The sequence below is a fragment of the Oryza glaberrima genome, chromosome 7, assembly GCF_000147395.1.
Source record: "Oryza glaberrima chromosome 7, OglaRS2, whole genome shotgun sequence".
NCBI lineage: Eukaryota > Viridiplantae > Streptophyta > Magnoliopsida > Poales > Poaceae > Oryza > Oryza glaberrima.
In genome coordinates, this window is record NC_068332.1 from 7,001,633 (window position 1) to 7,018,053 (window position 16,421).

The following is a 16,421-nucleotide window of genomic DNA, read 5'->3' on the forward strand; positions in this document are numbered from 1 at the left end:
CAAAAACTGCAAAAGGGATGCACTTGACAATCAATTCGTTTGTCTTAAACAAAGAGAGATAGACTGTATTCATGATTCTTTGAGCATTCACCTTATCATACTACATCTAAAGTTATATTTATCCAGATCGCTAACTAAGCACCATCTTCATCAACATGAAGATCATTCGTTAATAGTTCCTGAACAATGTTCAGTCAGTAAAGTCTAACATTAACAGTTACCAGGCACCCAAAAAGAACTACAACACTTCACAATTTTGGAAATACACATCAAATTGAGCAAAAATATGTTTGGATCCTTTAGCATTTACCTCTTCTACATAAATTACATAGCAAAGTATCACCTCAAATAGTCAAAACTCATATCACCATTAGCAGTGGCTATTCAAGTACAGGAATTACTGGGCGTGCTATACATGTATTAGCAATACATATGACAGAGCAATACTAGTTATCAGCTAATAGTGTAGATTGAAAATTTTACCTGGTGTCCCTGGAACCAGGTAGACAAAACACTGATCCTCTCCTCAGAGTCCTGACCATTAGAAGATCAAGCCATCATGCAAAAGTTAAAATACTTCCATCAATTCCCCACAACCAAAGTACAATATAAAAAAGTATGTACTTACCTTGAGGCCTCCACGTAATGCAAGCTTCAGCTTTCTTATACCAGTGGACATCCTGAGTAAATGGAAAACACACTGCCCAAAAGCGTGCCCTCTTTTTGACAACTCCAGGGACATGACCTCAATTGCTGGCAGCATGGTTATGGCTTCCATCAAATACTGACTGCGGCCCATCTGCACATTCACAAATAAGGAGCCACAATAAACAATATGAAAAACAGTACCACCTTGAATTAAAAATAAGTGGTTTTGTTACAGTTGACAAATTTATTACTATAGCATAATGCCCGTGCGTTGCACGGATAACAGATGATAGTGGGTGGTTGAAGTTTGATCAAAGTCGCGTTGTTCTTGACAATTAATCTTCTTTATATTTGCGGGATATATATTTCTAAGCAGATAAGCCTTAAAAAAATGAGAGAACTATAGGAATATACCCGTGCGTTGATATGTGAAGAAAATGTGTGGAGTTGAAAAATATTGCTCCCTTCATAAAACATGAGCTGAAAATTGTGAAGATATGGAGAAATTAACTCATCCTCTGTGTAACAAAACCAAATAGGCAAATTTTGCTACAGGACATCGTGACTTCACGGCTTTAATTAGCTGCGGGACACTACACAGAGTAACTTTTTGGGATGTAAAAGTTGGATATTTGCTAGTGCAGGGGTGGAAAAAAAGCTCGGGCTCGTGAGCTCAACTAGGGGCTTGGCTCGAGCTTGGTTGGCTTGGCTCAGCTCATAAGCTAAATAAGCCAAGCCCAAGCCTCCTTTTCAGCTCATTGCTGAAATGAGCCGAGCTAGCTCGCGAGCTGCTTGCTTTGGCTTGCGAGCCTAGGCCATCATGTGTTTATATCGATTATTTTACTTTTTGTAGCGTTATTATTTGTCAAATTGAAATTTATCATTAAGATTTTGAAGAATTGAATATATAAACTTATTTAAATTTTACATGTTAATGATTTATTCTTGATTTTTTAATAATTACAAAATATATATGAAGAGGTGTTTCAACAGAAAGGCTTGCAAGACAGCTCGAGCTGGCTCGAGCCAGAAAACGAGCCGAGCCGAGATCAAGTTTTAGCTTGTTTCCCTAACTGAGCTGAGCCGAGCCAAGCCTAGTTTGTTGTGAGCCAATGCAAGCCGCGCCATCCTTCCGCCGTCCTCATGGAAAGGAAGCACGCTGACGGTGTACTTGGACTGGTTGCAGTCGGGCTGGTACACAAGGCATGGGAGCCGCCGATGTAGATCGCGACGTAGCGGATCAGGGTGCCAGGGTCCCAAGGATGGCCGCGCACGCCCTTCTCGCCCCCATGGGCACCAGTTGTTGGGCGGCGCATGGCCACAGAGCACGATGAGGCCGAGGACGAAGGGTGCGGAGTGGCGGTGGCCACGGTATAGCAGTGTGATTTCTCGGAACCACTGCATGTTGTCCACGTCACGCTTGGGGTAGGTGACGTCGACGAGGGCGAGGTCATCATCGTCGTAGCCGATGCAGAGGACAACCTCCCTTCTGGTCACCGGCGCCGGATCTGTAGTCGCACATCGACACATAATGATTTCACATCACAAGAACACATCTCACATCAACAAATGAACTCACATCACAAGAACACATCTCACAGCAACAAATGAACTCCAAGAACGCATCTCACAAATAACAAAGAATCACAAATAACAAAGAGAGGAGGGGGAGAGATAGATCCGCTGGTCGCCGATGCCATCGCCTCACCTCCACACCGGCCGCTGACGCATGCCGCCGCTCCGCTGGGCACCCATGCCTCCCCTCCACCGGATCTGCAAGGGGAGGGAGGGGAGGGGTTGCGCGCCGCCGGATCCGCCCCCCTCCGCCGGATCTGCAAGGGGGAGGAGGGGAGGGGGTGCGCACCGCCGGATCCGCTGCCCCCTCCGCCGGATCCGCAAAGGGAGAGAGGGGAGGGGCCGCCGTGGTCGCCTGCTGCCGCATGCTCTCGCCGCCCTTCTTCCCACCCGCAGTTGAGGGAGGGGCCGCGCGCCGCCGCATGCTGTCGCACCGCCGGCCGGCCGGGAGAGAGGGGAAAAGAGGAGAGTGGGAGGAGAGGAGGAGAGGAGTGGAGTGGGAGAGGGAGGTGGGAGGAGAGCGGGCGGAGGGGGAGATGTGTGCGGGCGCGGTTAAAAGTGGTGGGCTCGTGCAGGTGAAAATTCGGGTGCGGTTGGCTTAAGTCGCCCACGCGGGATAATGTATTTTCCCATGCGGGCGACAGCCCGGCGCCTATCCCCCTATTTTTCCATGCGGTTCTACTTACGGACCGCATGTAAACAAAAGTGGGTGGCGTCCAAGAAAATATATCATGTAGCAGTGTCGCGGATCGAAAATAGTTTTGCATATTTACTCATAGTCTCTAGTGGTCATGCATGCTTTCTCGATCTGTCAACTCAAAATTATACGTGGACTCACGTGGAGACAGGTCATGTGACATGTGGATGATAGCGCGAATACTCTAATTTGGCTTATCTCGTGGAAACTTTTTATTTTTTTTTTCAATCGATATTTTTTTGTCTCAAACAAATATTTTGTATTTACTGAAACTTTAAGTGATTTTGATGTCAACAATATAAGTAATAAAGAAAAATCATCATTAGTTGTGAAGTACTCTTACGTGTATCTAAAAAAACTTTTTTTCAGCGAAAATCAATAGTACAATAAAGAAAGGAATTTTCACCGGTCGTAGTTTTTTTTTAATGAAAAAACTGAAGCTCGTACCTCATTACCGAGGAGGTTGCCAGCTCCAAGAGGTCTTCTGCTCAAAGAGCTCTAGGCTCCTCTATCCCAGTCTCTGTGTCTCTCTCCCTCCTCACTCGTTCGGTCGTTCCCCATTCACATCGCACGCCGTCATCCAGGCATCCAGCGCCTCCACCAGCGTGCGCCCTCACATCCTCCCATACTCAGCCCTTGCGCCTCCTCCCTGTAGTAGCGGCGCCTCCTTCCGCCTACCGGCTGCAGCAGCGGCCAGCGGCGCCTCCTCTCCTTGATGCGGCAAAAGATGGAGAAGCTTGACAGCGAGAAGATGAAGAAGCGCAGTGGCTGACTGGGGGCAACATCAAGGCCTCCTCATGCAACGGTTCCAAGCCGTTGATGCTGCTCGTGTGGATCCACCACCGACGCCTGGATCCCATCGTCTCTTCGTCTCCCTCTCGCGCGGATCAGCCGTCGGCAGCGACAGGAGGGGCAGATCCGGCGACCTCTTCCCCTCCCGCACGGATCCCGTCATCTCTCCGCCCTCCTCTCGCGCGGATCCGCCGTCGGCGGCGATGGGAGGGGTCGATCCAGCGACCTCTTCCCTTCCCGCATGGATCCGTCATCTCTTCGCCCACACGCTCACGCGGGTCCATGGATTTGGAGGTGCGTGGTGAGGGGGTGGACCGTGCGCACTGGGCTGCGTCCGAGCCGCCGATGGTCGTCTCCTCCTCCCCATTGCCTCGCCGAGCCGGCCAATGCTTGATTTTTTTTTTTTGCAGTTTTTTCCTTTTTTTTTTTTTGGCCCCGGTGATTTAATTTTTGGGATGGTTTTGCTTTATTGTTGTTGGATTTGTGATTCAGTTTCTTTCATTTCCGTGCATTAGTTCTGGGCTTCTACGCGCGTACGGGACGGGAGCGATGCTGTCTCTCGATCTCGCGTGTACTGGAGAACCAAAATTTTGGGAGATCGTACACGGACGAGTGAAAAAAATTGCACATACGAACGAAAAATACTAATACTAATTTTGGTGACGATTGGAAAAATACTAATCTTTTAATTAGTTAAGATCTTCTATCAGGGTCTTCATACAAGCCTACTGCATATCTTGTCATTTGGATAATCAACATGGTCTTGTAAACACGGGAAAAGACAAAAGGTGAAACTTTCAAAAGTTTGGCCAAATGTATGTTTGGAATGTCAAATATTCAAGACTGGAGGGATTATCTACTAAAAGGTAATATCAGATTATGGGCGTCAAACTATAATTTTAATTTTAATTTTTACCATGCATAGTGAAATGTACAAACTATAATACTTCGTAAATGCAACTGATAGAAAACTGGATTTTTCAAGCTAACAATTGAAACATGGTTAATAAACATGCCAGTCCCAATGATGATAATTTAGAGAAGAGCCTCAAGAAGCTGACAGCTACAAGACTTGAGCACAGCAAGACAAATCTACCATTACCGCCTGGACAATTAGAATGGGAGTTTTACATAGGCAGAACAGCATCAAATATCTGCAGTGTCTTACTCTATATTCCACCATTCATGCATAGAACCAAAACTGAGCCCACTTCCTGTTTGTGGGACAGGCTACTCAAATTCTAGTCTTCTTTGGCTAAATCTGGTTGATCAATACCGTTCCTCCTCAGTATCTCATATGTTCAGTACCAGTGCGATAGCAGATCCAGGACCTCCAAAATGCTATTTTTCACATCACCAAGGGCAATTGTTTCAATACATAAAAGATAAATATCTAACACATTTCACCAGGGCAGCTGTGTCAATACTTATGAAGGTATATATCTGAATGAAGTCCATGCACACTATGACTAGAGTCTACCAAACAAATATTTCAATCTCTATGTTTTATTCAATGACATTCATGCCAGATTTAGGGAAAATGTGCAGTTACCTCTGGATAGTCAAGTTCTAGCTGAAGAACGGATACCGTCTCAAATCGCCGCAAGAGCATTACTGAATTCATGTGATCAGTGCAGCGAGAGAGTCCATACACTGTAATTGGGTAACCAGCTTCCGGAGGCGTTCAACGCCGCCAAATTGGACCGTGGTAGGATCATACGCATCAACCCAGATGAGATCCTCCAGCACGGGCGCGAAGACCGCGGCATATGGTTGATCCCGAACAAGGGAATGGGACCTGTACGTCCTCCAGTAGAAGCAATGGCGCACATCAAGAACCCGAAGCAGCGGCGCCACGATCATGAGCCGCCCCATCCCGCCATGGAGGTCGCTCAGCTCGATGTGGAGGAGGGACTCCGAGAAGATGGTCAGGTTATACAGATCCTGGGAGTCGTGGACTTGGAGCTTTTGCAGGACGGGGCACCTCTTCGAGGAGACGACGGCGCCGAGATCGCAGCGGCCGGTGAAGGGGACGTCGCGGAAGGCGAGCGCGGTGAGCTGCGCGAACACGCCGGATTTGGGCAGCGAGACGCCGAGGAGGCCGAGGATTAGCCAGAGCTCGGTGGCCTTCTCGAAGCAGGGGAGCTTGACGCCGCCGGGGCGCCTCACCGGCGCCGGCCCGTCATCCTCCTCCGGCGCGTCGTCCCACCGCGGCCAGATGCAGAAGCTGAGTTCGCCGGCGACGCGCGGCGCGGCGAGCCGGAGCGCGGCCGTCGACGCCGCCGGGTCGTCCGCGTCGGTGGAGACCTCGAGGCGGCGGAGGGCCGGGGCCGCGTGGGCGGCGAGGCTGACGTCCATCCTGAACCGGAGCTCCGGGAGGGTGGCCCAGACGTGGCGCCAGCGGCGGGCCAGGACGCTGGTGCGCGCGGCGGCCTCGGCGGAGCGGAGGCGGAGGAGGATGAGGTGGAGGACGTCGTTGGGGAGCGCGCTGAGGCGGTCGCCGCCGTCCATCGCCGGAGCTCAGGCGAAGCGGGCGACGCTAGGGTTTTGAGGAGAGAGAGGGTTTTGGAAGACAGTAAAAGCGAAAATAGACTAAATATAGCTTGAACGATCTTAAAAATCCCTCAAAGGAGATAATATAATAAAGAACCCAAAGCAGACGGTATCCTACTGCAAGGGTGGTCTTAAGAATCCAAAAAGGTTGCTCAGAAGAGATAGATGTCTTTCATATACTGGCGGTTTTTACTTGGAAAAGATAATGTTCCATATTAAAGGATTCGGGTCCATAACCACGAGTTCCAGTGCACTAGATCTTGTAGCACTTAACAACGAGACCCTATGAATAGACATATAGAATTTTTGGTCGGGAAATTCGAATGAATCATGGAGTGAAAAAGGAGGAAAGAATGACAAAAGACGAGACTCTACTAGTCTTCACTCTTGTGGTAGTGGAGTGGAGTGGAGTGTGTGGGGGATAAAATTGGGGGAATTAAAGAATGGAATGGAAGCCTAGAAGGATGCACCCCTGTGGCCTGTGGATATTTGACGTTTGGACTTCCCAATGCCAAATTATTTTTTTTATCACATTTGCATTTAGGAGGAGATCAACGGACTTACGGACGCGCTAGGAAAGAATATCCAATTGAGCCACTCACAACTATGGTCGTGTGTGTGGGAGAGTTAAGCTCCCCAGACAATTCAACTTTTGATTTAGACTAGAAGTATAAGGGGGCGCCACGCCGCGCACGCAAGTATGCTTAACAGCTTAATCAAAACAAACTCTAAACACGTAGCGGATGACTATGTAAACAAAATAAGCTTCAATTTTAAAAATGTATTGAAATAAATAGATAGTGTAATACAATAGCAAATTATTGGAGTAATTTATTATTGCTCAAAACTAATGAAAAGCTCAATCTTATAAACAAAACATAATGTAAAAATTGCCCAAGTGGTCATGACTACAAATTGCCAACTTGCCAAGTGATTGCGATAAAAAAGAACTTTGAGTTTTTGTACATTAAACCTACCTGACTTCCGTTGGTTTGGAATGGTTTGTAATGGTGAAATAGATGTCCTTTGGAATGGTTTGTAATGGTGAAATATATGTCCTGAAATTTTCTTCAAGCATATGTACCAATCTTTTAGTGTAACTTTAGAGCTATAATGAGATCCCAATGGAACAATCACAGCTGCTACATTGTCCGTTGTCCCTATCTATAAAAAAAGATCAACTACATAATCCGCCAAATTCTGTTGTGTTACTGCAAAGGATCCTAATTCTTGCTTAACACCAAGTTTCACGTACAACATCAGATCACAGACATCCTGCATAGTCATTTTCTCAAATGCGCCATCAGAGGAGGCAACAATAAGAAAAGTATCATTTGGTAATAGAGATTCCCACTTCATAACAGCAACAGCTGAACAGCACATCAACATCAGGCAGATCAACCCTCAGTTACAGCAGAACCAGGAATGCAGCTCTTCCTGACAAAAGAGTGCATAATTAGCTGAGAAAGGAATTGTGTTAGATCGTTGGGCGGTACCTGAGAAAAGAAAGCCATAAAAGAATGCGTAATTAGCTTACTGTGGGATCTGAATGACGTAGTTAATATCCTGGAAATAAATGGTTCCATGTGAGATAAAGATCAGATGAAAAAAAAGAGAAAGAAACAACTCGGCTTGAAGAATTCTTGAGAACGACCCACCAGTGTAGGAACTCCTAGGATGTCCATGCTAGAGTCCTCAAATTTGGGAATAAGGAATATTAATGTTAACCATGACTCCATGAAATAGAAGTCCAAGTCGTTTTTATACCTGAAACTAAAAAAAAAATTCATAGAATCAACTATTATATGAAGCACTGATGACATGTTTGCCTGGTCACATCAAGTTTTTCTTTTATCGAAGTAGAAAGAGAACTTTTTAGTCGAACAGTAAGGAAATTCTTATGTCTAACAGCTATAAGGGCAAAACAAAAAACTACTTTTGCATGGTGCATCTAGAGATTGTTAGGCTCAAATACATGATCAAAGCAGCACTGTGTTTACAACAATTATTTTATAAGCACTGTTCAGCATTGATCAAAAGACACACAGCGCTCTAGAGTCTAGTTGGTCCAAGTAACAAAAAAATCATCCCAAATAAGTACAGAATAGAAATCTAGAAAAGGTACTGGACAAGAGACAAAGTAATTGCTAGTGCTACATTTTCAATGGCCCATGATTTCAAAATACAAAGATTGCATAGCAGACCTTAAAGTTGAAGAAGGATGTAGCATCATCAAATAAACTAAGGATGTTAGGCATAGCAATCTAAATAAGTACATTTACTTAACCATCCTGTGTACCTATAAATATATATTACTCCAGAACTCTTATTAACAGCAGCAGTTCGACAAAAACAATTGCGATATCAGTTTACTGATATCTGTCGCTATGGTTGACAAATTAGAAAATAAACTCAGCATTACTGAAATACATATTAAAGAGGACAATAGGACATAACTTTGTTGTATAGTACCAAATTGCTGGAAGTCATGATCTTACCTGAATTCCCTGATTCATCAGCTCATCTGAATTTACTAATATGTAGACCAACAAATCTGTAAACAGAAGCACTGGTCTGAACAAAAAAACATGTCATCATAAACTCTCATGCAGATAACACGCCAAATGAGCTTTCAGAATTCATACCAAATAAGAAGCATTGATAGCAGAGAGAACCCGAGCTGTCGGTGGCTATCGTCAGCGGTGGCCAAATCCACTGAAACTATGTCAGATTTATAGAACAACTCACCTGTCCATACAAATCAATCATCTTATAGAAGTCCATGACCAGAAAGCACAAGTTCTAAAAGGCAGCATACTTAAGAGAACAAGATAGCCAACAAGAAATTGGCAAGAACCGCTGTCCAGAGCCTAGAAACCAAAGATGACAATCGCCGAGAATTCATCAAGAACTCGTCAAGAACCAAGAACTGAGCCATGATCGGTAGGGCGGCAACGCTGCCATCTCAAGAATCCAGAGCAGGCTTGGCGGGCGGTGGCAACGGCGGCATAACCCACCCGTTGCAGACGAGGCAGCGCGGCGAGATGGTGTGCCACCGGTGGACGCAGTCGTGATGGAAGGCGCAGCTACATCCGGGGAGGACGCGCACGCCGCACGGCGTGCCCGGCCTCCATGCCGTCGAGGCAGATAGGACAGAGCTGCTTCTCCTCCTCGCCATCCCCGACCACCGCTGCGCAGATCCCGCCCAGCATCCTCAGCTCCTCCTCCAGTCAGCAAACACAGCGGAAGGAAACCCATAGGAGAAGAAACCCAAAGAAACAGCCACAACTTGTGAGGGAAAGAAGAGACTAAACCGAGGAAGAAACACTACTCCCCAAATCCACCGAATCGACTCAACTCCACCAAATCACGGCCCCCGCCGGCGACCGCCACACGGAACGAACCCGTCCGACCATGAGGAGGGGAGTGGAGCGGCAACAACAGGACTGGCGGAGGCGAGGGCAGGCGGCTGCCGACGCATGGGGAAGGTCGGAGGAGAGGGGCGGCGTGGGGGGGGGGGGGGGGTACGTTGCTGACCCGATGCTGAAAGGAAAAAAGGCGGGTCGCAGGGAAGAAGAAAGACGAAGGGGCTGCGTACCTAGCAGCACGCTCGTCGAATCGACCACCCATCGGCAGGAACGACGCCGACGTGGCCTCGTACTGCAGCCGCCGCCACCGACAAACTCCGCTTCGCCTCCGTGCTGACTCGAGGGTCGCTAACTCCTCCACGCCGCCGACCTCCTCCACGCCGAAGTCCACCTCCCCCGATTTGCACGAGGTGGGGATGGAGGCAGGAGGCATCACTGGGGAGGAGGAGGTGCGGGAGGGCGAGCGGCGGCGCGGATGGGTCGGCGACGGAGGCGGATTTGAGGGAAGGACCGTGGTGGTGGTGCTTAGGGGGACGTGGCGAGGACGGAGGAAGGCGGTCAATGACGGCGGCGACGGAGAGAGGGCTCACGCCACGGCGTGGCGAGGGAGGGGGGTGGGGAGGCGGAGGACGAAGGCGGCGACAGGGGGAGGCCGCACCACGGCGACGACGGCGGCCGGGCGGCAGCCCCAGGCCGGCGGCGGTGCGGGGCGCAGTGGGGAGGAAGTGGGGAACGGGAAACGATTGGGTTAGGGCTCGGGGTGTGGGGGGTAGGCCGTAGGCGTGGTTATCTTTCAATAAAACCCTTGTATTTGTTATGTTTACAGAGCTACCCCTAAAATCAGATTTTTCTCTTCTTTGCATTGTATCTCTCTGAAGGTTAAGGGGTTTTTTGTGAAAAATACAACAGGCTGTCAGGTAGTGTGAGGGTTAGTTTAAAATTTTATATATAGACAAGGATTTTTTTGCAAAATAACCAGATCGCAAACCAGACACCAGCGGTGGAGGAAACCGCCACGCGGGCATCCTCAAACGTGAGATTAACAGTGAAATTACCGGTAAACCGCGTTTTCCCGGTCGCAAACGCGCTCTCGAGGAGCCGTAATCGCAAAATGGTGACGTGTTAATCACCGAGGTAGCCAGAAAAAAATTAGAAAAACGGAGAAAAAGGGGATGGTTAGGGGAGTTACTGATTGATGATTCTGATGAGTTATAGTATAGAATCCAGAATGAATTAGAAGCCAGTAGTAGAAAAATCCAGCTTTTCTAAATTTTTAAGAAAGCTGGCTACTAATCAGTTGTTTATCAGAATCTTAAGCTCTCCAAACAGACCCTATAAGTGCAGATAAGTTAAAGGATTAGCTTCCGATGCACTATATTGCACATATAGTCTGGTTTTATATAGAAATCAGCCATAGTCAAATTTTAAATTTTAATTTTGAAGTTGATTTGAAGTTTTTTATCAATGTTTATTTTTCAAGTATTGATTTTTAAATCACTAACTATATATATATATATATATATATATATATATATATATATATATATATATATACACACACACCCAAGGTATAGAATAGTTGTGCTATACCCCCCCCCCCCACTCCCTCCAACCCACCTCCTCTCCCCCAAGGGTCCAAAACCCACCTCCCACCTCAGTCAAAGGCTGGTCAAAGGTTCTCCACGTCGGTCAAACTCACCGGTGACTTTTCCCACCACCCCCTCTCTTCTTAGCTCTCGTCTCGGAACGACGTAGTAACGTCTTGTTCATCGTGCAGTAACACCGTGTTTTACTTGCAGTAACAAAATTAAAATTTAGTCATAATATAGTCATGATGGATCTACTTTTGATAAGCACTTTTTTTCGAACATGATGGTGCAAACGGTTTTTAAAAGTAGTATATGATGTGAGAGATATTACCCTTCAAAGATATGTTTAAAAAATTAACTCTCCACAAGCAGTAATACTATATCAAAAGTGTTACTACTAACTGTTTTGCGTTATTGTAATCACATCATGTCGTTACTGTAACGATTATAAGTTTCATAGTAACATAGTGTGGAAACCCTCCATATGCAGTAACACTATAGCATCATGGTGGAAACGGTTTTCAAAAATAATACATATCTTGTGAGATATTGCTTTTCAAAGAATATTTTGAACTTTAGCCCTCCACATGCAGTAACAGAATGTATAATTTACAGTAACAAGGGCATATACATGCAGTAACATGGTTTTACCAAATGTATAAAATTGTTCAAAACACTCATACATCAATCAGACCTCGCTCAAAGCCACCTACAGACTTTACCAATGGCCCACCTATTCGATCTTCATCTCGTAAAAATGACATAGTAAAACTACAATTATCGTGCAGTAACATAGCTTGTTGGAAGTGGTAACATACACCTATCATGCAGTAACACTTATACTTTTGTGCAGTAACAAGTATACAGTTAGCACGTGAGGCTTTATCCTATCATGTGAAAACACATCCTTTGTCTGCCATGTCACGCATCTCTCCTCACCCGCCTTATCTGCACTCTCCTCCCTCATCCGTACCATTCAATACATTGTTCAAACAAAAACATATAGTAAATTAATTTTAGCACGTGTAAGATACATGGTACAATTTCGTAGTAACCATCATCACGGAATTAAAGTAACATGCTCAGTTACTACACAAAACACAAGTTATTACTGCTATTTAGCACTATATTACTACACAATTCTAACTAGATAGATGTAGCATCCGCTTGAGGGTTTGACCAAGATTGGACAATTTGTATAGTATCATTTTCATTCTAATATGCTATCACATATTGTTTAGTACGCTATTCAAACAAAAAACAAGGTAGATTATTTCTACCTCCATGAAAGAAGCAAATCAATTCCGTTACAATTTCTTAGTAACATCATCATGGAATTGCAGTAAAACGATCGGTTACTGCAAAACACATATATTGTTAATGTACACGGGCACTAACGTTACTGCACAATTTTCACAAGATGAATATTGCATCCGCTTAGGAGTTTGAACGAGATTAGTCATCATGGATTCACTTTGACTAGTTTGAGCAAAATTGGTGGCGGTTCTTGGCCTCCAATTACACTCCTAATATTCCCGATTCGAGCAAACACTGACCACCCCTCGTCTCTCACATGTCCTCCTCATCATAAAGAAAACCATTTTTTTCTCTATGTAAAATTTATTGGTTGTTATTCCGTTATTGTGGTAACATTACCAAGCAATTGCAGTAACAAACTGTTACTGTAAAAGTTGTAGTAGTTACTGCACTCTCGTAGTAACACGGAACAAATGGTAGTAACAGTAATGCTATAGTGTTACTACATATGGAGGATTAAACTTCAAAATGCTAACCTTTGAAGAGCAATATCTCGCAAAATATGTATTATTTTTTAAAATCGTTTGCGCCATGATGCTAGAAAAAAAGTACTTGTCAAAAGTAGATCCGTCATGACTATATTTTAACTATATTTTAGTGTTGTTACTGCACGTTGAACGCGCTGATGAAGCCTAGAGGGGGGGTGAATAGGCTGTCCCTGAAAACTTAAAAACAAATCGCAGCGGTAAAATTCAAGCAGACCCGGAACTTCCTGGTAAGGAACTCCGGAACTTCCGGCCTTCCAGGCCCGGAACTTCCGGCCTTCTAGGCACGGAACTTTCGGTGTTCTAGGACAGGAACTTCCGGGTAACAGAACAGAGATGAAATTCAAATTTCGAAACAGGAGACTAAGCCAATCTTCACAAGAAGGAGCACAGGTATTCTAAGCAGAGGATAGATCACAGAATCATCCACAGAAACATCACAGAAATAGACAAGGGCGATTTTTTCCCGAAATTCGGATCTTGCGATCCTACTCTCCGTTGAGGAGCTCCAAAGAGCTGGGTCTCGATTAACCCCTTGCCTCATTTGTGCAAAAACCCTAGAGGAAATCCATAGCCTTCAACCCCAAACACTCCTAGGCAAATTTCTAGAATTGAGTGACCACCAAGATCCAACTCAACCTACTTCTAGAAATCCGCCACAAGTATAGGTTGCTCTACTTGGAAAACCTCTAGAATCTCAGCACAAGAACTTCATTAACTTACCTCATTCCCTTTCGGAGGAGAGGAGATCCTTCACAAACTTACCCGGGACATCCACAATATGCAACGGATTCTCGCGGGCGACACCTAACCGTCTAGGAGATCATCTCCAAGAGTAATAAGAACCGAGATGACAGCCCACGAGATATTCCAAGTGCTCACCCAAGATCCTAGTCTTCACACATCTCCAAATCTTCTTCTCTCCCTCTCAATCTCTCTTTCTCACAAGAATTAGGCTCTAGATTGAGTGGAGAAGGCAAAAAAAAAACACTTGGGAGAGGCTAGCAACAGCTCTAGGTTCGAAAAGTGAAAGTGGAATAGCCAAAGAATGAGCTGGAAACGAGTTGTATATGTATAACGGCTAGGTGACGTCATCTAGCCGTTACTCACAATTTTGAACTGGAAACTAGACAGGAAGTTCCGGACCTGGAAGACAGGAACTTCCGGACTACACTTAGGAAAAACTTTTTCACAAGACCGGAACTTCCGGACCTGGAAGACAGGAAGTTCCGGACTTGCACTTTTGGACAGATGGAGTATTTGCAAAAATGACTCCTAGGGAAACTTGACACTTGGTTCACACTAAGAGCACTTGACATATCTCAGAGCATCACCTGAAACCCCTCTTAATAGTATGGTTTTTCCTAAAAACTCGATTTCAAAAGATAAACTATCCTATGCACTTCTCGAGTTCCGGTCCGCTTTGATTTTGTACTTTTGGGGGGTCTCCAAGCATCCATCTTCCACACCTTGGACTAATGCACCTGAAAGTCATTCAATGAACTCATTAGTCCCTTAACCACATTTGTCATTAATCACCAAAACCCACTAGGGGGATTAATGCACTTTCACACGTAAACTGCGGCGTTACTACACAATGACCGTCACATTACTGCACCGTATCTGTGAGACGAGAGCTGAGAAAGGGTGGGTGATGGGAGAAGCCATAGGTGGGTTTGACCCGAGATTTAACCGACGTGGAAGCACTTTGACTAATGTGGGAGATAGGTTTGGCCGCTATTCTATACCCCAGGTGTAGAATAGTCTTACCATATATATATATATATATATATATATATATATATATATATATATATATATATATATATATATATATATATATATATATATATATATATATATATATATATATATATATATATGTATGTATGTATGTATGTATGTATGTATGTATGTATGTATGTATGTGTGTGTGTACCATAATTTTACACACAAATTTATTGTTATTTTGCTAATACGTCGCTCTAAGGTTATGTATTGATGTTTGGGCCTCAACGATACCTGTTGTGCTTAAGAGAATACACGTTAGCACTCCGTATTACATCGTAGGTCTGAATCAATTTCTCGCAAGTAGCGGTGGTGGATAGATATCGGTATTAAAGGGATAAAAACTTCTCGGTAAGACGGTGGAAATTTATTTTTGGACTAAGGAATTTTATTCTAAATGTCCTTTCGTGCTCTCAAATATGCTAGTGGTAATAAGTTTAGTTTGACTAATGATACAGAGAAGTTTAACCTACCAAGATAGAAAAGAAGACAAAATTGATGGTGCATGAGTACTCTTTCAGTCTTTCATATATTACCACTAATTAAATTTGTGAAAGTTACTAGCATTGTTATATGTTTTATGTGAAAAATGCCTCCTATTCAAATCATGAAAAAAAAGAAACTTTCAAATCATGAAATTAAAACTTTCAACCCAAAATCTCCTAAACTTTCCATTCATGAATCAAAATTTCAACCCAAATCTCCTAGACTTTCAAGCCAAGAGTTCAACTTTCAACTCAAATATCTCAAACCTTCTACTCAGGAGTCAAAATTTTTGACTCAAATATCCAATAAAGACACATTTATAAAAGTATATCGGAGTACAAGTATAGAGCAAACTAGGTGATACCCTGCGCTTTGCTGCGGAATTCATGGATGAGTATATATTAAATATTGTCAAAATGATGAAAGTTGAAATGTTGAGAAAATAATGTGAGGAAGATGATTTGACACATACCTGTTGATCTCTATAATATACTAATATTGTAGATGGTGTGTCATGCTTGCATGGAATTTAAAATAGGCTAGAATAGTTATTGCTAGTGAAGATGTGGCATGCTTGCATGGGATTTTAAATGGGTTAGAATAGTAATTAGTAGTGGGTGATGATGTTGCATGCTTGCATGTTGAGCTTTAGCTTATAATAATTGTTAGTGGGTACCACTATATAGAAAGTATAGATTATATCATGCAGTGTAAGAATGTGCAGTGGGGTGTTTTTAGTAAGTGTAACAGCATGTAAAACACTTCGGTGTAACAATTATTTAGTTCATGCAAACCAGCCCTAAAATCTATCGTGAAACAAAATCAACATGACCCAATCATCTTATTAACTAGTTGGCACCCCGCGTCTTGCCGCGGGTTTTGTAGTTTTATCGTCAAACAAAATCGTAGTTTTAAATGGTTAGATGCAACTCTATCTCTACAAAATATATGATAATGTGGCTTTATATATACCTTATGTTACTACAATACAATTCATATTTTATTTTTCCAAGCGTCATTCTGTATTCGTTGTATATTGTTATAAGAGTAAAATGCACTAGCGGTCCTTAAACTTGTTATGAGGTTTCATTTAGGTCCACGAACTTGCAAAGCGCACATCGAG

The 16,421-nt window shown here is 44.2% G+C and overlaps 1 protein-coding gene across 4 annotated transcripts; it reads right to left on the reverse strand.

Annotated features, from left to right (window-relative positions):
• Positions 1–658: 658 nt before the first annotated feature.
• LOC127779136 (F-box/LRR-repeat protein 25-like) lies at positions 659–7,419 on the reverse strand. Of its 4 annotated transcripts, none has more exons than XM_052305834.1 (2): positions 5,265–7,419; positions 659–799 (listed from the first exon to the last, which is right to left on the reverse strand). In XM_052305834.1, exon 1 carries the CDS (start codon positions 6,221–6,223, stop codon positions 5,333–5,335), a length of 891 nt encoding a protein of 296 aa, XP_052161794.1. In that variant the 5' UTR covers positions 6,224–7,419; the 3' UTR covers positions 659–799; positions 5,265–5,332. The 4 variants fall into 4 exon arrangements, with proteins under 4 accessions (XP_052161794.1, XP_052161796.1, XP_052161798.1 ...); XM_052305836.1 differs by having other exon boundaries at positions 715–799; positions 3,368–7,419; XM_052305838.1 differs by lacking the exon at positions 659–799 and adding an exon at positions 807–1,128.
• Positions 7,420–16,421: the final 9,002 nt, after the last annotated feature.

Excerpts from the sequence above, each read along its gene's own strand:
- LOC127779136 (XM_052305834.1), bottom strand. The coding sequence starts at position 6,223 with ATGGACGGCGGCGACCGCCTCAGCGCGCTCCCCAACGACGTCCTCCAC.